The sequence below is a fragment of the Emys orbicularis genome, chromosome 2 (assembly GCF_028017835.1).
Source record: "Emys orbicularis isolate rEmyOrb1 chromosome 2, rEmyOrb1.hap1, whole genome shotgun sequence".
NCBI lineage: Eukaryota > Metazoa > Chordata > Testudines > Emydidae > Emys > Emys orbicularis.
Window position 1 is genome coordinate 61,658,999 of NC_088684.1, and position 23,833 is coordinate 61,682,831.

General features: G+C 42.5%; 1 protein-coding gene across 1 annotated transcript in view; it reads right to left on the reverse strand.

Annotated features, from left to right (window-relative positions):
* Positions 1-23,833, reverse strand: part of CSPP1 (centrosome and spindle pole associated protein 1) — a 153,052-nt gene that overhangs the window by 72,533 nt on the left and 56,686 nt on the right. The window contains exons 13-18 of the mRNA XM_065398133.1: positions 21,017-21,189; positions 19,470-19,588; positions 10,545-10,623; positions 10,145-10,265; positions 7,315-7,462; positions 3,083-3,235 (exon numbers count right to left, since the gene is read on the reverse strand). Coding sequence (XP_065254205.1) covers positions 3,083-3,235; positions 7,315-7,462; positions 10,145-10,265; positions 10,545-10,623; positions 19,470-19,588; positions 21,017-21,189 — 793 coding nt within the window. The remainder of the gene's footprint in view (positions 1-3,082; positions 3,236-7,314; positions 7,463-10,144; positions 10,266-10,544; positions 10,624-19,469; positions 19,589-21,016; positions 21,190-23,833) is intronic.

Here is a 23,833-nt window from a genome sequence, read left to right on the forward strand (position 1 = left end):
AGGGATCTCAAAACTGGGCGACTGCGCAACAAAATGGCAAATGAAATTCAATGTTGATAAATGCAAAGTAATGCACATCGGAAAACATAATCCCAACTATACATATAAAATGATGGCATCTAAATTAACTGTTACCACTCAAGAAAGAGATCTTGTAGTCACTGTGACTAGTTCTCTGAAAACATCCACTCAATATGCAGCAGCCAAAAAAGCGAACACAATGTTGGCAATCCTTCAGAAAGGGATAGGTAAGACAGAAAATATCATATTGTCTCTATATAAATCCATGGAATGCCCACATCTTGAATACTGCGTGCAGATCTAGCCACCCCATCTCAAAAAGAGATATTAGAATTGGAAAAGGTACAGAGACGGGCAACAAAAATGATCAGAGGGTCTGGAACAACTTCCATATGAAGAGAGATTAATAAGACTGGGACTTTTCAGCTTGGAAAAGAGACGAATAAGGGGAGATATGATAGCGGTCTAATATCCATAACTGGTGTGGAGAAAGTAAATAAGGAAGTGTTATTTACTTCTTTTCATAACACAAGAACTAGGGGTCACCAAATGAAATTAACAGGCAGCAGGTTTAAAACAAACAAAAGGAAATATTTCTTCACACAGTGCAGTCAACCTGTGGAACTCTTTGCAAGAGGATGTTGTGAAGGCCAAGACTATAATAGGGTTCAAAAAAGAAGTAGATATGTTCATGGAGGATAGGTTCATCAATGACTATTAGCCAGGATGGGCAGGGATGGTGTCCGTAGCCGCTGTTTGCCAGAAGCTGGGAATGTGCGACAGGGGATGGATCACTTGATGATTGTTCTGTTCATTCCCTCTGAAGCACTTGGCATTAGCCTCTGTCAGAAGACAGGATACTGGGCTAGATGGACCATTGGTCTGACCCAGTATGGCCGTTTTTATGTAAGATATGATGCCTTGGCCCTTTATCAGATACTGCATTCTCCTCCACTCACATCCAGCCTGCTTAGTTGAATGGTGCACTGACAGTATGTGGAAGAGTCGTGGTTCTATCTGTTCCCCACCCATCCGCTCGCTCAGAGGAGTGAGGGAAATATTAAGCACAAAGCCGCCACTTTAATTGTGTGCTCTCTCTGCACACACCCCATCCTACATCCAGATTCAAGATCTGTGTAGCTCCTGTGCAGTCAAGTCCCATTTATTCCCTTTTGACTGCATACATAGGCTGCTGTTACAATCTAACCTTAAACTTGTATACAACCTATGCCTATCTAATTTCTAAATCAAAAACATTATAATGTTAAATTCATATTTAGTTTTCCTCTTGTGGAATCATAAATACAGTGATGATGAAGGAACAGTGGTGAGCACCATATAAGAACCTATATGCAATAGAATATTTTTCACAATTTAACTGAATATACCTGTTTCTCTATGACATTCAATGGGAAATTCACCCGTGTGGAAAGTCAGATTAAAGCCTATACAGTATACACCATTTAAGTCCCACAAAAACGGTACATTAGCACTATTCAGGCTCTCTGCACGGGAGAATTTCACTCTAGGGCTCTATTGTCTTGCTTGACTTTAAATACCACCAGGCAGTGTTGTCACAATTAAGAGTCTGCCATTATTATTTACCATTTTAACATAATCATAAAAACATTGCCAAATTTCCATCCCAAAGTAAACAAACTAAATACTCAGTTTTTCAAATCTCATATACAGCAAACAAAATTCGCTGAGTTAAAATGTTTTTAAGTTACTGGTTCCATGAAAAAACAGTTCTCAAGAATTTGCACAATAGGAGATTTTTTTAAAATACCCAATCTAATTTTTTTCCTCAAATAAATACCCTAATAACATGCTTTTAAAAATTAACAGGACAGGGATTTAACTGAAATTATTGGCCTGTAACTTTGTGTTTTCATCATCTCCTTTTCCCCATACTGTGACATTATTCCTTAATCGGAATAGTTATGATTTAATTTACCAGAAAGTGGAAGGCAAAAAATTGGAAATCATCCCCATAACATAAGACTCTGCTTCATGGCTTTCTATTGGTCTAGTGATTTCCCAAACAACTCTCAAAGAAACCAAACAAATATTAATACAAGACGGAATACAAGAGAGCAGCAAATGGTGGGGTGGGGTGGGACAAACAACATGACTATGACAAACAATTACTTTTAAATAACTTCCCTTTGTCATAATGTCTCTCTTTACTCCATAACCTATGAAAAAGGCTTCTGCCTTGCCTCGAACATCAAAACTTCAGCCCCCACTACAGAGAAATCCCACATAGCAAGAAGCAACTGAATACAAAGAGCCAACAACACTGTGGTCTCAAACATCTAATTTGCTCAGTGTCTTTAAGGGTATGTCTACACAGCAACTAGACACCCCCGGCTGGTCCAGGCCAGCCGACTCAGGTTCACGGGGTTCGGGCTGCAGGGCTGTTTCATTGCTGTGTAGAATTCCGGGCTCGGGCTGCTGTCAGAGCTCTTGGACCCCCAACCTCACAGAGTCTTAGAGCCTCCAGGACAGGTTTTCTTACCTGAGCCCCCCTACACTGCGTTTGGGGGCCCTAACCCTGCATGAGCCCCCCTACACTGTGTTTAGGTGCTCTACTCCGGCCTGAGCCCAGAGGACTTGTTGCCCCGCCCTACGGGCCTGGCCTCTGAACTGTTGGTTTGCTGCTCAGCCCTGAGCATAGGTCCGAGCCACCGACCCTTCACTGTCCTGATTGCGGGCTAGGGACCCTGACTGCCTATCGCTCTACCTGGACTGCCGACCAGAGCTACAAGCCAAGAGTGACTCAGCTGATTCCCCAACCGTGAGCAACGCCCCGTGACGTAGTGAGGCGGAGTGGCCTCCCACTGACCCAGAGGGGAAAGGCCACCGCTAACCCACTACAGCTTCCAACAACAATAAGGCAAGAGGACTGTTGGGAAAGAGGCGGGAGTGTGCCTCACACAGCAGGCATGATTGACAGTTTTATGAGGTGACAGAAAAAGAGAGATGTACAAGAGCTTGAGAATTTTGACCATCAAAACCTATTAATGTTTATAACTGATAACATAGTATTCTTAAAAACCTGCTATTTTATTTGTAGATGCTTCTGTGTTCTCAGGTCTTGGGGAGGCCAAACTTTGGTCAACCGATACAATAGCCCTTTTATCTTGATAGTGTCTTGCCTCTGGGTTATGATACGCATCTTCATTTTGCTTGTGCATCATGTTCAAGTCAGCTAAAGGAGAGGGGAAACAGATATTTATAATATTTTATTCCCACAAGAGGCACGTGTATTTTTAAAAACAAGGAATATTTCACCGGGTCTACTTTCAGGACACACCAACTATGGGAACAAAAGAGTAAATAAAAAAACAATGATGTGAGCTACAAATGAGAAAAGTGGTCACCTGGAACTTACTGAACAAGGAAATAAATTACCAACGACTTTTTACTCAAAGTTTTTGTCAACAATGACCCTTCACAGCAAAAAGCAGAAAACACCACAAAAAGCAAGGGTAAAAAGCTTGAAGCATGACACAGTTGACACACTGTGTCGTGACTGTGTCTGTTTCCAAAATCCTCCTCTGTTAAAAAGGTTGTAAAATACTTTGATTTAACATTATTGAGTATCTATACTGCTTATTTCATTTCTCCTAAGCACGTTGAATGTTGTACATCATTTCATGTTAATTGGTTCTTCTCACCTTCTTTAATAATCCAGCTACTGCTTTGTGATATGTAAACATACATTCACAATATGTGGTATCCTCAAGGTTATACCAAGACTGAAACTTATCATCTAGTGATTATTTTTACAGATTTTTCAACATAATTTACAGGCGCTATATTCATTACTACAAAGACACTTGATAATTTTTCATAAGTGACGATTATGGGGTGCCCAATATGATACACTTTAAAGAGTCCTGATTTTCAGAAAGTGCTATGCCCCACCCTCTGAAAACTGGCCCCTGTAAGGTGTCACAGAAAAACGGAGGCACCCAAAACCATTAATCACTTTTACAAAGCTTGGCCACTGTTAATATTTTTGGCTCAAATCTTGCCAATACAAAGAATTACTAGCAAAAGGCTCTACTAATCTTAGTATAGTAGCACTACAGAGCTACTTATTCAAATATCAGTTTGAGTCCCCTTGCTGCAAATCAGAGCAGAAAATCTCAAAGTGAGAAATTATTGTACTATAGTTCAAAGAGCGAAGTTCTAGTAGAACTAGTTAATAACATTTGCCAGTTTTATCTAATAGTGCAAGATTTAATTCAGGTTTTCCTTTGCCAGTTAACGGATTATTTCCGCACCTAACCAGACTAAGAGCAATTTTTTAGCAATTCTGTAAGGAATACATTTGAAATTAATTTGAGATATTAAAAATATAATCTGTAGATAGATAAGGATCCCGCAAAGCAGCCTACCAACCTATGAATTCATGATTCTCTCCAATAACATTTTTAAAAATTAATAGGTTTTCAAAATATTTACAAGGCAAAAAGGAGAAATTGCCAAGATAAATGGAAACCTATCACGTGCTATGAGAATGCCACAAATGAGCAATTGTTATACTATCATATACCTGGAAAAGAGTAATAGCTAAACTAAAACCAATTTTAAGGGCAGCTGCATTTGTTGTTACTGACCATTTTTAATCTGTCTGGATACTTAAGGCTGGATATTCCCAGAATTTTAAACCATATTCCTCTCTTAGAAGCAGCTACTTAGAAATTACTATAAACACAGTACACAAACCCAGTCAACAGACATTTTCACTGGGATGAAAAAGGAACACGATGCACAATAGAAAGTAATTCATATATATGGGAGTAATAACTCATATTTCCATATAACATGGTATGCCATGTCATTTCACACAAAGCTGTGGATATGGCCAAAAATTTTGAAACTGGGAACCTAAAACCCCTACCTTTGAGTTTTTACACATTACAAGAACACCTAGACATGATGCTAACAGTGCTACTCAGGTTATTATCTCCTTGGTTAAATGACCAAGCGGTGAAGAAGCATGAAAATACATTGTTGGAATTAGGCTTCTTTGAGAAAAAGTGCTTGTTACAGTAAAATTTACCCACAGAAAGCCTTACGGATCACTTAAGTCTGTACAGATAAATCCACCCCTCTTCTCCATGGCTGCAAGGCCAGCTAGGTAAGAGATTCCTGCACAATAATGCACTGAGGGCAGGAAGGAATGGTGTGTAGGTAGGCCAATAAGAGGGGTGACAACAGGGGTGGTATTCTTCTATGCAGATCTTCCAATCTCTCCTCACAGAGAGGACCATATACAAGCCCACAAAGGCTACTTCACACATTGAGATAAAGCAACCTCTACGAAGGGGCTCCACAGCTGCTCTGCAGTCTTGTGGGAGGAAGACAGGATATTTGGCTCAAATAGCAAATAGTATAGGAGACCTTCTGTATTGGAATGAATTTGACCTCTACTGCATTTTATTTTGAGGTGAACAGATCTGACTGGGCCTGCTGAAAGTCAAACAAACTTTTTTTTCCCCTCTAATGGTATTTTGTTTTGTTCTGTTTTGGTTTTGTTTTTTTAATACAGAAACTATTGTTCAAGAGCTCATGGTAAACAATGTAACTTGTGTCTTTCCCAACCATTCTCAGCTAGCCTGATCTGGGGGACTGAGCTCAGGATAGGGACCTAGGAACTTGACATTTAATCCCAGACCTGCCACTGACTTGTTTTGTGGCCTTGGATAAATTATTTCCCTGTGTTGCAGTTTCCCTGTTTGTCTATCTCCATCTCTTTCTTACAAAGGTACTGTGATGATTAAGTACTCAGTACTTTGCAAAACACAAAGAATAAATAAATGCTGAATATTATTAGTATCTGACTGTCTTTATATGACAATTTACAAGGCTATCACAGTGGGCAAGCTCAAAGAATATTCCACTTCCCATTATGGACTCATTCAGATTTGTTCTTAGTCTATTTGTCCAAGTAGAGGGTCCATGATTAGAAGTGATATTGTTGTAATGTACTGCTCCTATGGAAACATTTAAAATGAAAGTATATCACACCAAACACACATAAATAGGTATTACAGCGCCTAACGTACTGGAAATCTTTTCATCTAGCAATCCTTTCCACTTTGTTTTCTGTTGCCTTTTCTTGCCCCTGTAGCCTATAGTTATAGGTATTTGCTAGGTAAGGCATGGGTATAAGTTAAGACAGTAATATAATGAATTTACAAGGCCTGTAAGACAATAGTTTAGCAAATAAAGCATCAGGCCAAAAAGCCTTAGCATAAGCAGCTAACAAGGAGTAACCCTAGATCATAAGATATCACAAGACAGAACGCTGTAATGACTAAACTGCCACCAAGTAATCACAAGATGCTAGCTTATATCAGCTTGGGATATTTTAAGTTAGGAACATCAGCAGATGTCTGACCATAAGAGTGCCAGGGTAACTAATTTATATGCTAATAAACTTGAGGTCAACAGATTACTAATCTGTGGGAGAAGGACACCCCAACGTTAGTAGGGTGAGGAAATACAAATAAGGAAAAGGGGAGAAACCCCTATGGAATATGCATTAGATATAGTGGTGTCAGCATAACACATTATAAAAGTCGTATCCCAGCCTGTGTGCCTTGGGAGATGTAACTCTTGGGAGATGCCAGGATGATGACCACTGGTGGTAGTGATGGTGGTTAGGATAATTAACCCTTTTGGTCCTTTTGCAAGGGATAGTGAGAGCATATAGATGCTCAGACGCATGTTCTGTAGTATCTCTACCTACCTTGCAGGATTGGAGTGTTTGTAACTTTGCTAATTCTGTTAATAAAACAATTGCAAATTCAAAAAGTGTGTGTGTTGCAACAGTGCACATCAGGGTTCCCAATTAAACTTTAATTTTAATAACAGTGGGTCTGATCTTGGAACAAGAACTTAGCAAACCTCAGTGTTAACTGGGAATTCTTAAGTAATCAGAATAATTAATACACAAGCAATACCCCCCTTGTCTGCTGTCATTTCTTGTTAATCCCAAACAGATGGACAACTTAAATCCTGCTCTTCTTACTAGGGAAAATAGTTCCATTGAAGCCAATGAAACCATTCCCTTAAATAAAGCGAACAGGATTTGATTCCTAAGATTGCACGCTTCTAAGGGCGCTGGCCAAGTGTTCTTCCTTTCCTGTAAAGTGCCATATACACCAATGATGTGATACAAAGAATAACAATGTTTGTCGGAATAAAGCTAATAACTTAAAGAGAAGAAAACAATAGATGTCTTAAAGAGAAGACCCTCATTTTCAAACATACTTATAAGATTTCCTTTTGTATCTCTGAGAGGAGCCCCACCACCTCCTTTTCCCCAAGGATTGTAATTTCTCATTTCAGCTTCTAACTTGGCTTCATATCGTTCCTTTTCCTCTTTCTCTCGTCTGCGTCGTTCTTCTCTTTCTCTTATCTAAAGAGAGGATAACACTCAGTTACACAAACTTCCAATAAAAATAAATATATTTGGAAGTAAAGAACTCAGAGCAAGCTGAGTGCTATTGTTTTCCTTTGTACTCTTAGGTATCCACATCAAATTAGTCACAAAAACTTCATAGCCAACTTCTCCAAACCACATACTGCGTACAGCTTTACCAAACACCTTTGCCATAAGGTACACTCACACATATAGATAACAAATAGATCACAGGGACACATGCACTACAAAACTTCCAAGTCTAGGACAGCCATTACCCCGGTCTCGTACCAATCACAGATTAAAGGATCACTATTTTGTGATCCTATAGGAATAGAAATGGAAACTATGCCATTGAAAATAAGAGATCGCCAATATTCCACTAGGACCCAAGCACTTGCTTCTAACCCCTGGAAAGACCTAGTTTATCAGACCTTATCATAGATTTTTTTGGAAACCTAAACATTATTTTAGATGTTTTGAAAAGTTTTCTGGGTACCTCAGAACTTTGCTAAATTGTCATCAGTCCAACCATACAATCTGGTTTTACTAGTGGCCAGATAGAAATAAAAATCCCAATAAAAAGTTACACAACTCTACCATTTGTAAAATAGTGTAGCCATGGGGTGATATGTTTGCTGATGCCTCACTTCTATATCACCTTTGCTTCAGTTCTCTTTCCCTCCACAGACAGCAGGATAGAACTTATTAAACTAAGCTCTGCAAAACGTGTGTAACAGAGTTTTGAAAGATCAAAAAGACATCAACTTAAAAACCACACTTCTGTCCAAATGTTTTTACCTACTATGTTTACACATCATTCCTAATACTGCTGTAGTTGAAAGATTCAAGAAAAAATATTTTCTCTATTTTTAGTCTGTTCATTTGACAGTACCAGTCTCCCTGTTTCTCCTTTAATCAGATAAGAGGCTCAGTTTCATCTCTTTGCATGGGTCTTTCATACAGCAATGAGGGAGAAAACATTTTTAAATAATATAATCATATGATTGTGAAACAATAAATATTGCCAAAAAACCCAAGGATAAGTGCAGTATCTGAAACTACTTCAAATCCTTAAAAAAACTGATTAAATTCCAGATTGACAGCATCCATTTAATGATAAATGTGTTCTTCATAGATTTTTCTTAAAGCCAAAATTCCAGCTCCCCTCTGAAAGCAGTTTAATAAAAGGACCTTGTCCTTGACAAGCACAAGCTGGGCATGAGGAGAAGAGCCTTTATAGTCTCAGCTTCCTGACAACACCAGAAGTAGACTTTTCTATAGTTTTTCTCTTTTCTGTTTCTGTTACACTACACAACCCCTCTTTATTGCCCTTCTTTACCCTTCTCTGCCTTCCACACACTCGCTCTCTCCTTCATCCTTTTACAACCCCCCTTCCTTTTCTCCCTTGACCTTTATTTTGCTTATATATTCACATTCATTCCATGTCTCCCCTACTTCCCTTCTTTCATGTGCCCCCCCTTCCAGTCAAGGAACTACTAATACTACTCTAGTTCTTTAAAACCATAGCTATTGATGATAATTTTTTTAACCACCAAGATATGTGCAACAAACCCAAATTACCACAGGCTCTCATTGCTGTAACTGTAATACACTTTTCCCTCCCCTTGACAGTCATATTCTTACTTAGATTGCAAGTCCTTCAAGATAGTGACAGTATCTTTTTCATTTGTCTTTATCGTGCTGGGTTCTCTCAGTGACTGAATAATAATAATCCTGTGTACCTTTTGGCCACAATCTTTCATCTCAGAGATGGCTGTATACCAACTGCAGCACTGAAATGCAATCTGTGAAAAGCTCTGGGGAGGATGAAAGGAGCTAAACAGTTGTTGTCTCTGTTTGCTTCAATACCTTTTTCACATAGACCATCAAAAGGGGAGATTTTTCCTTCCTCCCCCATTTCTTCTTTAATTTCTTCATTATTTAAAAGAAGATGATGTTGTATTTTTTTCAATTAGAAGAACTTATATTACAATCCCTCACCACAAGTTTTTGACAGCTGGAAGTATGTCATGAACTAGAGATGGTGGAAGAAGCAAACTTTCAAAATGCAAAAGAAGAAAAGGGTTGGTAAAGGTCACTGGTGGTCATTAAGTGTCTTTTGGACCAAACGGGATGCTGTGCTTTGGTGAAGTCTGACTGATCTAGAATACACATTAGACTTAGTCGAGAAAGAAAATAAGAACATATATCTTTTTTCTGCAGTGTTGGTATAAAGGCATATTTGATTACACTGCTGTTACACGTGGCTTTTTAATAGTACACCAACAGTACAACCACCGCATTTCTGGGCACATTTATATTTGGTCTCCTCTTTGCCATTGTACCTGAAAGTTTGCAATGAAGTATTAAAGCATGGTTATGGTCAGGAAAATTACTGTATGGAAGTGGCAAAAGCCACCTGTTCCTGCTTGTATTCAGACTCATATCTGTTCAATTTTACTAGCAAAGTTTTACCAACCACCACAGAACCCACATGTCTAAGGGAGAGTGGGCTGAATTCTATTCCACAAAATACATTATCAACTGAACTGTAAGCTAAGCTCCAACTGCAAAATGTTTATTATCGGTGACAGTGGATGAACAAGAATGAACACAGTTTTACTTTCAGATCTCAATTTGCATACCTAGCTGGTAAGAAAACAAACTTTTTAATACCTGCTGTTGCAATTCTTCTTGATAAGATAAAGTTGACTCTTTAAAGGGCTTTGGTTTTTCTTCAGGAAATATCCCTAGACCTCTGGGTCTATCACCTGTGTTTCTCTGTCCAATGTTACTTCTGAATTTAAAAAACAGATACAAAGAAAATTAATTAAAAAAAATAATAATTCCTGCTTGAAACACAAAAGTGAAACTTGAGAATTTTTTTTCTTTTTTCACAGCCTCTCTCTGTTATTTTCAGTATCCATTTATGAATTCATATACTAAATTATACTTCAGAAACGCATGACCAGAAGTTTGAAGAATTTATTTTAATACTCTTGGTTCAAAGATGTATCCCTGTTAGCAAATACACCAGAAGTTAAAACAATATTAAATGAACATAGCCAATACTTACACAGCCTGATCTGCTGGTACTTTCCCTGGAAGATCCTCAATATTAGGTGCAGGCTGCATTCCCATCATTCCTGTGCCATCTAAACAGTAAAAGACAGTCATTTCAATCTAGCATGGACATGGACACACATTTCCGTTATCTAGATGAAAATATAATTGACTGCCCAAAAACTAAATGCACAATTAAGGTTGAGCACCCTTTCCAGAAAGTCAAATGAACCTAATACTTAAACCTCTGAAAACCATGAAATCCAGAGTTACCATCCTGTCCTGACCTGTAATCTTAACTGTGTTCCCTAGAGCTGGCAAAAGTCACTGGGTGGGGGATGTACTGTAAGTATGTTTCAGCCAGGTCAGCCCTATAATAAGCATACATGAGGAATAAGTAAATGTGCCATCTTATGTTATGTGTTGTACCACAACACTGAATTCCCTCATTTGTCTGCATGCACTCCAACTGCCCCTCACGCTGTTGGAGACAGCTGTGTTGACTGGTGCCACGATTACCTGCAGCAATTTGCCAGAGCCCATACTGCAATACAAGAGGTGCATCTGCACTGAAAGGGACCATGGACCCCTTGTTTCTGTGCTGTTACAGAGCTGGACAAGGAGAGGAGCATAATAGTCTATTATTGGGAGGGGATTTGTAGCAGCCTAGGAGCATACATGACAGTGTACTTCAGTGCAGAGAAAAGTGCAGGAAACATTCCAGAGGGAGTCCTCAGGACAAGGATCAAGGGGTGCTAACATCTGGAAACTCTAGGGTGGTTTGTGCAAAGCAGAATTGGTCAAGTATAAGCCAGATGTAGCCAACTGTTGTTCATTAAGTCTGCCCTAAATACAAGGTTTGCCTTAGTGAGGACATGGTCTGACAGTTTCTCCTACTATCCTCCAGTGCTGTGTTTCTTCAGCGGTTCATATCACCTGCAAGGATAGAGAACTGTGATGTCTGTTAGAGGAGGTTGAAAGAAGGCACAGTAAAGGTTGTGGTGTAGGGCTAATGTGCATCTTAACCCTTTGTTTTCTGTTTTTCAGAGATTTAAGCATATATGTATTCAGCATTCTAGAAGGGTACCAGGCACTGCACTAAAATTTATGGAAAGTGAATTTCCATTGTTTTTTGAAGAAAAACGGTTACTCACCTTCTTCGACATGTGTTGTTCAGGTCCATTCCAATCAGGTGTGCGCACGCCACGTGCAGGACAGCCAGAATATTTTTCCCCTAGCAGTATCCATAGGGTCAGCCTGGGCGCCCCCTGGAGTCCCGCCCCCATGACGCTCAATATAGTGCCCTGCCGACCCGTTCAGTTCCTTCAGTTCCTTCTTGCCGGCTACTCAGACAGCAAGGCAGGAGGGTGAGTATTGGAATGGACATGAAAAACACATCTCGAAGAATAGTTACGAGATGGTGAGTAACCGTTTTTTCTTCTTCGAGTGCTTGTTCACGCCAATTCCCATCAGGTGACTCCCAAGCCTAAGTTACAGAGGTGGGGTCAGAGTTGTCCACTGACTGGAGCACCACTCTAACAAAAGCTGCATCATCTCTGGCCTGCTGGGTAATCACATAATGCACGGTGAAAGTATGTATGGAGGACCACATCGCCGCTCTGCATATTTCCTGGGTGGAAACCTGCACCAGGAACGCTGCTGAAGAAGCGTGCACCCCGGTGGAGTGCACAGTGAGCTGAGGGGCAGGCACCTCTGCCAGTTTGTAACACTCTCGGATGCAGGACGTGATCCACAACGAAATTTGTTGAGAAAAGACTGGAAGACCTTTCATTCTGTCTGCCACAGCCACGAAAAGTTGCACAGACTTTCGGAACAGCCTTGTTCTCTCAATGTAAAAGGCTAACGCTCTGCGGACAACCAACAAGTGAAGCCTCTGCTCCCTGCCGCTTGAGTGTGGCTTAGGATAGAACACTGGGAGGAAGATGTTCTGGTTCATGTGGAAATGGGGGACAACCTTCGGGAGGAAAGCCGGATGGGGCCTGAGCTGAACCTTGTCCTTATAGAACACCATGTAAGGAGACTCTGACGTTAGGGCCTTGAGCACAGACACCGTCCTGGCTGAGGTTATCGCTACCAGAAACGCTACCTTGTACGAGAGGTAGAGCAGGAAGCACATCGCTAGTGGTTCAAATGGTGGTCTCATGAGTCTGGAAAGGACCAGGTTGAGGTCCCAGGCCAGGACCGGCTGTCGAACTTGCGGATATAGCCTGTCAAAACCTTTGAGGAAACGGCTGACCATAGGGTTGGCAAAGACCGACCAGCCCTCTGCGTCTGGATGGAAGGCAGCGATGGCAGCCAAGTGAACCCTTACTGATGACATGGACAGTCCCTGCTGCTTGACATGGAGAAGGTAGTCCCTTATGAGTGGAATAGAGGTGAGCGTCAGGGACGAACAATGCTGTGCCGACCAGATTGAGAATCTCTTCCACTTGGCAAGGTAGGTAGCCCTGGTGGAGGGTTTCCTACTGTCAAGGAGGACTTGTCTAACCTGGTCCGAGCAGGAAAGCTCCACTGGGTATAACCACGGAGCTTCCATGCCATGAGGTGTAACGACTCAAGGTTCGGGTGCTGGAGATGGCCGTGATCCTTAGTTATCAAGTCCGAGAAGAGCGGCCAAGTGACTGGGGCTTCCACAGACATGTCCAAGAGCAATGTACACCAGTGTTGGTGGGGCAAGGCTGGGGCTATCAATATTATCACCGCTCGATCCCTCTGTATCTTGAGAAGCACCTTGTGAATGAGAGGGGTAGGCAGGAACATGTATAGGAGATGGCCTCCCCAGGGAAGGAGGAACACGTCTGCTATGGCTGTGATTCAGGAAGGAGCAGAACTGCTGACACTTCCTATTATGCCGTGTGGCAAAGAGGTCTACCTGGGGAAAGCCCCACTGATGGAAAATGGAGTTTGCGATGTAGGGACCAATTGTGGCCGTGGAACGACGTGCTGAGATAGTCCGCTAACTCGTTCTGTACTCCAGGGAGGTATGATGCTTGCAGGTGTATTGACTGCTCAACACAAAAGTCCCACAGCATGAGGGCTTCCTGGCACACCCTCCCTCCCCCACAATTTGTTGATATAGAATATCAACGTGGTGTTGTCTGTCATCACTGATACACATCTCCCACTTAAGTGGACTCGGAAAGTCTGACATGCCAGGCGTACTCTCAGCTCTCTGATATTGATGTGGAGAGCGAGCTCTGCCTGAGACCAGAGGCCTTGTGTCCTGAGGTCTCTGAGGTGCACCTTCCAGCCCAAGTCCGATGCGCCCGTAACCAACAAGAGTGTCGGGTGGGGGCTGACGAAGGGAACCCCTGCGCACACTAGCTGTGGATTGAGCCACCACAGAAGGGAGTCGAGGGCCACGCGAGGCAAAGTCACAAGCCTGTCCAAAACTGCCCCTGACTGGCCGATACACTGAGGCAAGCCATGATTGGAGCGGCCGGAGTCTGAGCCTGGCATGTTGCACCACACAGGTACAAGCGGCCATGTGTCCCAGTAGTTTGAGGCAATTCCTTGCTGTGGTGGTGGGGAACTGCCTGAGACTCTAAATGATGTTGCCCAGGGCCTGGAACCTCAATTCCGGTAGGTACACCCTGGCCTGGGTTGAGTCCAGCACTGCCCCTATGAACTCTATCCTCTGAACAGGGGACGGAGTGGACTTCCCCATGTTCAGGGGAAGGCCCAGTTTTTCAAATGTTGCAATGATGAATCCAACTTGCACCTCTTCTTGAGCCCTGGAGCGGCCCATGATCAGCCAGTCATCGAGGTACAGGAACACCTGTACCCGGTGCCTGCGCAGAAACGCAGCCACGACTGCCATGCATGGTAAACACTCAAGGTATTGTGAAAGTGAAATGAATTATATTAAAGAAATAGAATGAATTAAAGAATGCTGTATGTACCTTTAAGTAGAAATGAGAAATGCTGCAATCCAGGTGTCAGGAAAGCAGACATTAACTGTTAATCAATTGCTCCACTTAAGGGCGATTGGTGAAGCATTAGCCTTAGATCGATAAGAATTAATAAGGAAGCAGGATATGCATATTGTGCCCCAGGCAAATTTTACAATTTTGCTCTCTCTGTCCCTTTGTTTAGTTCGCACCCTTTTATCTGTATAAATAAGACTGTTTGAATCTTGCATGGGGGCTCACATTATCTGAATGCATTAGCAGAGCGCTGTGCTAATAAAACAGAGTGGTCCGACAAACTATGAGTCCTGAGTCTAACTTTGACAGTGCCGCTGACAGGCCAAACGGAAGGACTGTGAACTGGAAGTGGTTGTTGTGCACCACAATCCTGAGGTATTTTCTGTGGGATGGTGTGATTGCTATATGAAAGTACGTGTTCTTCAAGTTGAGGGTGGCATACCAGTTCCCTGGATCCAGGGAAGGGATGATGGAGGCCAAGGAGACCATGCAGAACTTGAGTTTCTTCATGAACTTGTTGAGCTCTTGAAGGTCTAGGATGGGCCTGAGCCTGCCTTTGGCTTTCGGTATTAGGAAATACCGGGAATAGAAGCCCTTGCCCTTCTGCTCCAGAGGAACCTCTTCCACTGCCCCCAGTGAGAGGAGCGATTGCACCTCCTGTTGCTCATAAGAAGGGTCCCTGAAGAGGGACGGGGAAAGGGAGTGGAAGGGCAGGAGGGCAGAGAATTGGAGTGAATATCCCCTCTCTATCGTGCGGAGCATCCAGTGGTCCAACGTAATATGGGCACACGCATGGCAGAAAGGAACGAAGACGGGACGAAAAGGTAAGGCAGGATGGATTCAGTCTTTGCACTGGTGCGCTGCCTCTGGGTGTACCTTCAAAAGGCCGGTTTTGGGCCTGAGGAGAGTTTAGACTGGCCAGAACCCTGGCCAGAGGAAGGATGAGGTCTCTTCCTTGAGTTCCTATTTCTCCTGCACGACCCGTCCTACATACTCTGAGCTTGATAATTCCTCGGAGAGGGCTGGGGTCTAAAGTGCCTCCGTTGGGTGGCAGGGGTGTGGAGGCCAAGGGACTTCAAGGTGGCTCAACAGTCCTTGAGGCTGTGCAGACAAGAGTCAGTCTTCTTGGAAAACAAAGACTGAACCTCAAAAGGGAGATCCTGGATTGTCTACTGCACCTCATATGGAAGACCAGAGACCTGCAGCCAGGAACTCCTCCTCATGGCCACCCTGGTAGCCACGGTGCGAGATGTCGCATCCGCTGCATCCAGGGCCACCTGCAGGGATGCACAGGAAATTAATATGCCCTCTTCTACTAGTGCAGAAAACTCCGCACGAGAGTCCATATGGAGGAGTTCTGCAAATTTTTGCATGGCCCCACAAGTATTATAATTGTACCCACTAACCACCGCCTGGGGGTTAGCGATACAGAGCTGAAGCCCCCCTGTGGAATAAATTTTTCTCCCGAAGTGGTCCAGTTTTTTGGCCTCTCGATTCTTGGGAGAGGGCCCCTGGTAGCCCTGGTTGGCCGCGTCCACTACCAGGGAGTCCGTCTGGGGGTGCGTGTAAAGGTCTTCGTACCCTTTGAAGGGACAAAGTATCTCCGCTTGTACATCTTGGCAGTAGGCGGCAATGAGGACGGGGATCTGCCACAGGGTCTTTGTGGCATCGCTGATGGTTTTAATCAGCAGCTGCGTGATACGGGATGGCCCTGGAGGGGAAAGAATGTCGACCATCGGGTCGGCCTCCTCCACCACCTCCACAGGTTTAATGTTCAGGTTCTGGGCCACCCGTCTCAGTAGCTGCTGTAGGACCCTGCTGTCCTCTAAGGCCAGAGCGGTTGCCGAGCCAGTGAGTGCCTCATCCAGAGATGAGAAGGATGAGATGGCAGCCGGTACCAGAGCCTGCTCCCTGCCCTTGGCCCCTCTGGGGTCCCTAGGAGCAAGGAACACTGGAGCCATGGCTGGTGCCACCGTCAGTGTCGCAGATGGAGCCCTCTTCGTGGTTGGTGCCGAGGATGCTGCAGCAGTCGGTGCCAAGATCATCAACTTCAGTGCAGCTGCCAGATGGGTCCCCTGCAGCAGTGCGGAGGGCATGTGTGGTGACCCAAAGGATGCCGAAGCCACCAATGCCAGTCTGGAACCCTGGCTCTGGTGATAGGCCCAAGGTGTCCAGAAGGGCCACTGAGAAGCCTGCCACTATCCTGGCCACTGTGCTGGGTAGGGCTGTCAGTCATGATGGGAGCGGGATCTTCTGCTCCTACTGGAGCATGATGACTCCACTTCCAACTCCGAGGTCTCCGACTGTGAAGACCATGGAGGAGCGGAGCCAATTGGCACCGATGAGCAATGCCAACTTGGGGACCGGAGCAGCTCCCCCACACGGACCACCGATGCCGGGGAATGGCGCACAGGGAATGATACCTCATTGCCACCATCATCACCGGCTTGTCCACAGAGTGTATTGGGCCAGGAACCACTGCCAGCAACCTCTCCTGCCTTGGAGGGGAGGGAGGCACTGTCAGCGCCAGGAAGTCCAATGCTGCCTCAAACACTTCCAGTGTTGAGGGAAGCTGTAGGTCCTCGTGGCGGCGGACTGGCGAGCGATGCAGGTCCGGACTCGACTCGACCTCTCCTGGGGCAGGAGTCGACGGAGGCCCCACCAATTGGGCACCTGATGGGGGCTTGCTGGCCACCTGGTCTTTAGACCTGGTCGCAGAGCGCTCTCTGTCGGCCTTCTTTCTTTTATGAGACCGGTGCCTGACCAATGCCTCAGACCTGTGCGTGGAGGCGTCAAAGGTCCTTAGAGGAGTCCTTCCTCAGCACCGGCTCACATGTCAACGGTGCCGGAGTGCTGCGCACCAAAGAGGCAGCGCCTGGGGCCAGGTCCATCGCGCCGGGGTCCAACTGAGGCCAAAGTGCTGCCTCCATAAGCAGAGCTCGGAGGCGCTATTCTCTGTCCTTGAGGGTTCTGGGGCGAAACTCTCTACAGATTTTACAACGGTCCCTAAGGTGACTCTCCCCAAGACACTTCAAGCACAGAGTGTGCGGGTGACTTCTCGGCATAAACCTGCCGCAGTCTAAGCATGGCTTAAAGCCCGGGTCCGAGGCATACCCCAGAGCCGGGGAACCCCAAAGGATACTTGAGAGAAAACTATCTATACTAACTAAACAACTACTGAATCTAACTATAAACACACACGATACTGTGAAGCACATGCTTGCTGAGGCAAGAGCAACGGGGAGTTCCAGCTAGCCATCACAGGCAGTAAGAAGGAACCGACCGGGGGTTGGGTTGGGAGGGCACTATATTGAGCGCCATGAGGGCACGACTCCAGGGGGCACCCAGGCCGACCCTACGGATACTGGTAGGGGAAAAATCTTCCAGCTGTCATGCACACGGCATGCACACAACTGTTTGGAATGGACATGAACAAGCACTCGAAGAAGAAATGGTATTAGAAATGGGTGAGGAGGCATGCAGCATGATTATGTTATTCTAATGCTGCTGCTTACTAGATTCTTCCATCTTCCCTGTACTTAGGCTATGTTTACACTAGAGACCTTGCAGCAGCACAGCTGTACCAATGAAGCTGCGCTGCTATAAGTTGTCCCGTGTAGCCACTCTATGCCGACAGGAGAGAGCTCTCCCATCGGCATAATTAAACCACTCCCAACACACAGCAGTAGCTATGTTGGTGGCTGATGCTCTCCTGCTGATATAGCGCTGTCCACGCCAGCACTTCTGTCGGTGTAACTTATGTCGGTCGGGGTGTATTTTTTTCCCACACCCCAACTGAAAAAAGTTTTACCGACAAAAGTGCTAGTGTAGATATAGCCTAAATTAAAGCTATTATCCTTGGCAATCGTTCTAAAATAAAATCTGAGTATTTGGACTTTGAAATACTGGCTCTTAAACCAGAAGCTTTGCTCTCAGGAACATCTTCCAGAAGAACACTTGCAGAAAGTAGTCAGTAATGTGCACAATACACATTTTCAGAAAGCTGCCCCATGCAGGACTTGAACTCACAGTACCTGGGTACTGCTGAAGTTCTATGAGCACAATATGTCAGCTTGAGTCACCCACTTACTCTGACCTCAGGTTGCCTGCAAACCCTCTGGTATGCAACAAACCTCATCCTGCTGCATTTGCACCAATGACTTCCTTTGGCTTATCAACGTCACTCAAACTTCCTCAAAAGGATGGGGGAGTTTTGTACAATAGCTAAAATCAATCCCAAACAGGTGATAGCAGATTGAGAAGGATCAGAGCCAGAGTTTGAGCCCCATGCATGTAACAGTTATAAGAACTATAACATTTTGATTTTTTTTTAAGGGGGCAGTATCTTGGGAGCCCCTTGCTTACACAACCTCAAATTCGGACCACTAACCCCACTCCCATCTCAGTGAGGCACAGCTGTTTTCAAGCCAATCCAATTATGCATGTGAATTTTAGAGCACTTAGATAAATGGCTATCAAACAGTAAGCTAGTCTCAAACTTAGCTATCGGCCCACTCTAACGTCCACATAACGTAAAGAAACTGTGCTTACAATTTTTTAAAATTAAAAGAATCTGTGGCCTCAAACATAACAGGATTTCATGCAGAAAAGTTTTCATAAAGAAAATTCTACCATAAAGAAATGGCTCAGTATTTATCACTATCTTAAAAATAATCCAAAATCACAAGCAGTTAGGTTTCACAGTGAGAAGAGATTTACAGTGAAAGTCAATGGACTTGTGCTCCTAAATACCTCCAGCACTTTTGAAAGTCATCCCCCACAGTTGATACAAATTGATTTTTAAATCCACTAGTAAATATATTTGTGTTACAGGACATTTTCCTTCATTTTATCTGTTTTATTTAGCTACCAGGACAATTTGTTCTACTTCCAACTGTTTTTTCTCCCTTTGTTTCTTCTTCCATTCAGGAAATAACTTTTTGCTTCTGTTTTGGTTCATTGGTTGGATGTCTGCCAAGCAGTCAACTTACAGTATGCAAGATTAGGATCCAAAGGATTTCTAGCCCCATAGAAATAGTATGCATCATCATAGGGAGTTCTGTAGTTGTCTGTCAAAGTTGGGGGTGGAGGTGGAGGTAGAGGTGCAATCCTATATCAAAAGAAAGGAATAAGGCCTTTTTAATATTTTATTCTGCTACTAAATGAGAAAGCAGGACAAAAACAAAATCAGAGAAGTCACTGTATGGGAGAGTTCTAGAATTAATGCAGTTAAGACTTCTCACTGAAGACTTGATTGTGCCTTGTAAGCACACCCCTGAAGAGCACTAATCAAGCAGGCCCTGCACAACACACATTCCCATGCACAAGGGCTGCAATCCTACTTGGCCCTTACACAGGCCAGGTGTGGGTAGTGGGAAGGTTCTTTGTATCCTCCCCATATTGCTCAACCATTTAAGATCCATGCACAATCTGGTCCTCAATTAGGACTGTTTATTCCACAATCTCCAAATGAAACACAAGACTTTGAGTCCCCATTTCTTAAATTTGAGATTTATATCCTTTATGTCTAGTGTTCTAACAGGGAAACAGTAATATATACTTTTCACATTTAAAACATAGAGCCTCAATTGTGAAACTGTACTGCCTCGATTTTTATATCATACACTCATCTCACTTAAATGCCCCACAATATGAAAATGCCTAGATAGATGTAATAAATCTACAGTTCATGACTGAGTAACTCCATGAAAACATTCACTAAGAAAGTGTTATGATTTTCATCAATACAGCCTCCCAAAATTTCTCAATCAATAGGCATGTCTAAAAGAAAACAAAAATGTACACCTGAAAAGATTACGGCCATGTCTATACTACAAAATTATGTCAGCCTACCTTATGTCAGCTTACAGCCACCACAGTTATTAAATTGCTTGTGTGGGCGCACACTTGTGTTGGCGGAGCACATCCTTACTAGAAGCGCTTGTACTGATTGTATTGAAAGTGTGGGACCCAGTGGGACAGCTCCTGAAGGCCACTAACAATCAACGGAAGCAATGCAGTGTCTACACTGACACAGCATTGACCTAATTACATCGACCATGACTCTACGCCATTCAGGGAGTTAACATTACTATATCAGTGTAGAGAGGCACTTATGTCAGCAAGAGCCAAATTTAAGTAAAGAAACTTCCACAGCTAGATTGACACAAGGCAGCTTACGTCGACCTAATCGTGCAGTGCAGACAAACCCTCAGTCAGAGAGGCAGAGAGAGAGCGCACAAACAAGCACATGTGTGCGTGTAAATAAATAAATACATAAAATGGGGTCTAGAGAAATAAGCACATTCATTAAAAGTTTATTTTATTTTATCTAGATAATTTTTTTCACTAACTTAAAAAATAAAAATTTGAAAATATTTGCTTTCACCCTTAGCTAATTATTAGGAGGGAAAGGAAAAGCACCACAATGATCTGCTTTGCAGACATTCTGAAAGGTAATAATCCGTGTAACCACAGATGTCCTATCTAACCAACTTATCAAACATACAGTCACAAAATAAACGTTATAGACAAGCACCTGGGAGCCACTATTTCACCAAAGGTGTTGGATAATCCTCTGTGAAAGTCTTCATTCACTGGTGAAATAGTAGGTGCAGGTACAGGAGTTTGGAAAGCTACTCTGGGCCTTTCAGGCGGTGCCTTCTCTTCAGAAGCTCTTTCTGTCAAACCAAACTGCTTCAGTCTGTTAGGCTAAAGATAAAAAGTATGGTTAATTTATTATGTCCATAGCCATAAATATTTTGAACCTCAATTGTGTACAGTGCCAAACCCTCCTGTACACCCCAACTGTCATATTTCTAGTAGTTATAAGCAAATGTACACATCTGTTTAAATGATTTTTAAGTAAATAAATACAAATTTTCAAGGTAGTTAAAAATACACTTAAATCTACATTTACACACTTTCAGTGTGTCTCTAAAACCAAGCTTTTGTGGATTTTCTAAGAAATAAATGATTGCAATGTCCAGAATACAAATATTTTCAGTGGTCTATATACTGTAGTATTTAAAATTGTCAGATTTCTACATTGATAGCATTTTCATTCCTGTTATGTTTAGGTAAATTCTTGAAAGAATGCTTCAAAGAAAAATACTAGCTCTGTAACAGTTCAATTTGCAAAAGAAAGAAATATTGAGACTTAACAATAAACATTTCAGAACACTAGCATTTAAAGAGAAAGGAATAGGAGATATTCTGTGTTATATTTTTATTAGATTTTCAAATCAACAAAGAAGTTATATATATTTTTTTTAAATTGCTCTAATTTTTTTTTTAAATGTTTATTGATAATTGGTAGCCAGAGTAGAAAAATGAAGGTAACATGCAAATGCAAAAAGCATGCAAGCCAGTTTCAAAACTATCCTAATACACCCAGAAGACATTTCCCTTCCAGCTGCTATGCACTTTAGAAATATTTTCATAGTTTTTAAAAAATGAACTAATTAGTAGAAAGTAAAGATTATTCAACTATTTCAAAAGAAAAATTGAATTTATTTAACAATTTTGCTGGTCCTTAACACCAAGGTGCTTCACTAAACATGCATTTATGGACCAACCTGTGCCAGCAGCTGTTGAATACTACATAACCAACTGGGTATTATATAACCAACTTGGTATATAAGTATTTGAGATAACAGCAATATATTAGATGTTTACCTCCTCATCACTTAGCTGCAAGACAGTATATACAATTACATTAGTACTCTCATCTATTTATGAACAGAACTGGAGAATTGAGGTGTAAAGAAATTTATTAAATTCTTAAAACCTATTAGAATTTAACATTTAAGCTTATTATATTTAACTTTAAAATTACAAAAGGTTTTTATCAAATAGAAGATTTCATTTATACATCTTTTAGTTTTAAATTAAATTAATTACAAAGCGTTCTACACTCTTTTACCTTTTCGTATCTTCATCAGTGGCATATTAAAACAGCCTTTCACACAAACATGCTTGTTGAGAATTGTTCCCCATGTGTTCCCAGAGCCCCATACCAAAGTTATCAGGTCTAGATTTTAACCCAGCAGCATCTTTTATTTTACTCAAGACATGGCTATGACCCAGTATGTCTGTTAGACAACTTATTAATTTACTTTTTAAACCAACAGTGCATTAGGCCACGTCTACACTACAGGTGCTACAGCAACACATAGTGTAGACACTTCCTACATCAACAGAAAAGATTTTTCCATCAACAAAGGTAAGCCGCCACCCCAGTAGTTAGGTCAGCTTAACTACAGCACTCAAGAGTGTGAATTTTTCATGCCCCTGAACAAGGTGGCTAGGTCAATCTAAATTTTAAGTGTAGGCCAGGGCCTGCTATTGTAGGCATATTACACACACACTCTACTTAACCAGTAAACACTGAACCTCTCTCAGAGCCAATTTAAACCCGGTAATATTCAATGGCATGGACTGCTACTTAATGAGGATAGTAATTCTACTTATTTGGGATGCCCTCAGTTGAATTAGTGGTGTTCAGGTCACTGTGTGTGTCACAGACTCATGCTGGTTGTGTGAGTTTGCTCTTACAACAAATACTATTCAGTCCCTCTTTAACTGTGATACATGCATAGAGTATGAAGTGCTTCACTACTGCAATACTCCTGGCTACTAGCTTCCTGTTTCCACACCAAGTATATTCAAAGTCAAAAGGGTATGAATCACTCATGATTTTATATACCTCTATCATATCCCCCCTTAGTCTCCTCTTTTCCAAGCTGAAAAGTCCTAGCCTCTTTAATCTCTCCTCATCTGGGACCCATTCCAAACCCCTAATCATTTTAGTTGCCCTTCTCTGAACCTTTTCTAATGCCAGTATATCTTTTTTGAGATGAGGAGACCGCATCTGTACGCAGTATTCAAGATGTAGGCGTACCATGAATTTAGATAAGGGCAATAAGATATTCTCTGTCTTATTCTCTATCCCTTTTTGAATGATTCCTAACATCCTATTTGCTTTTTTGACTGCTGCTGCACACTGCATGGAGGTCTTCAGAGAACTATCCACGATGACTCCAAGATCTCTTTCCTGATTAGTTGTAGGTAAAGTAGCCCCCATCATATTGTATGTATAGTTGGGGTTATTTTTCCCCAATGTGCATTACTTTACATTTATCCACGTTAAATTTCATTTGCCATTTTGTTGCCCAATCACTTAGGTTTGTGAGATATTTTTGAAGTCCTTCACAGTCTGCTTTGGTCCTATCTTGAGCAGTTTAGTATCATCTGCAAACTTTGCCATCTCACTGTTTACCCCTTTCTCCAGATCATTTATGAATAAGTTGAATAGGATTGGTCCTAGGACTGACCCTTGCAGAACACCACTAGT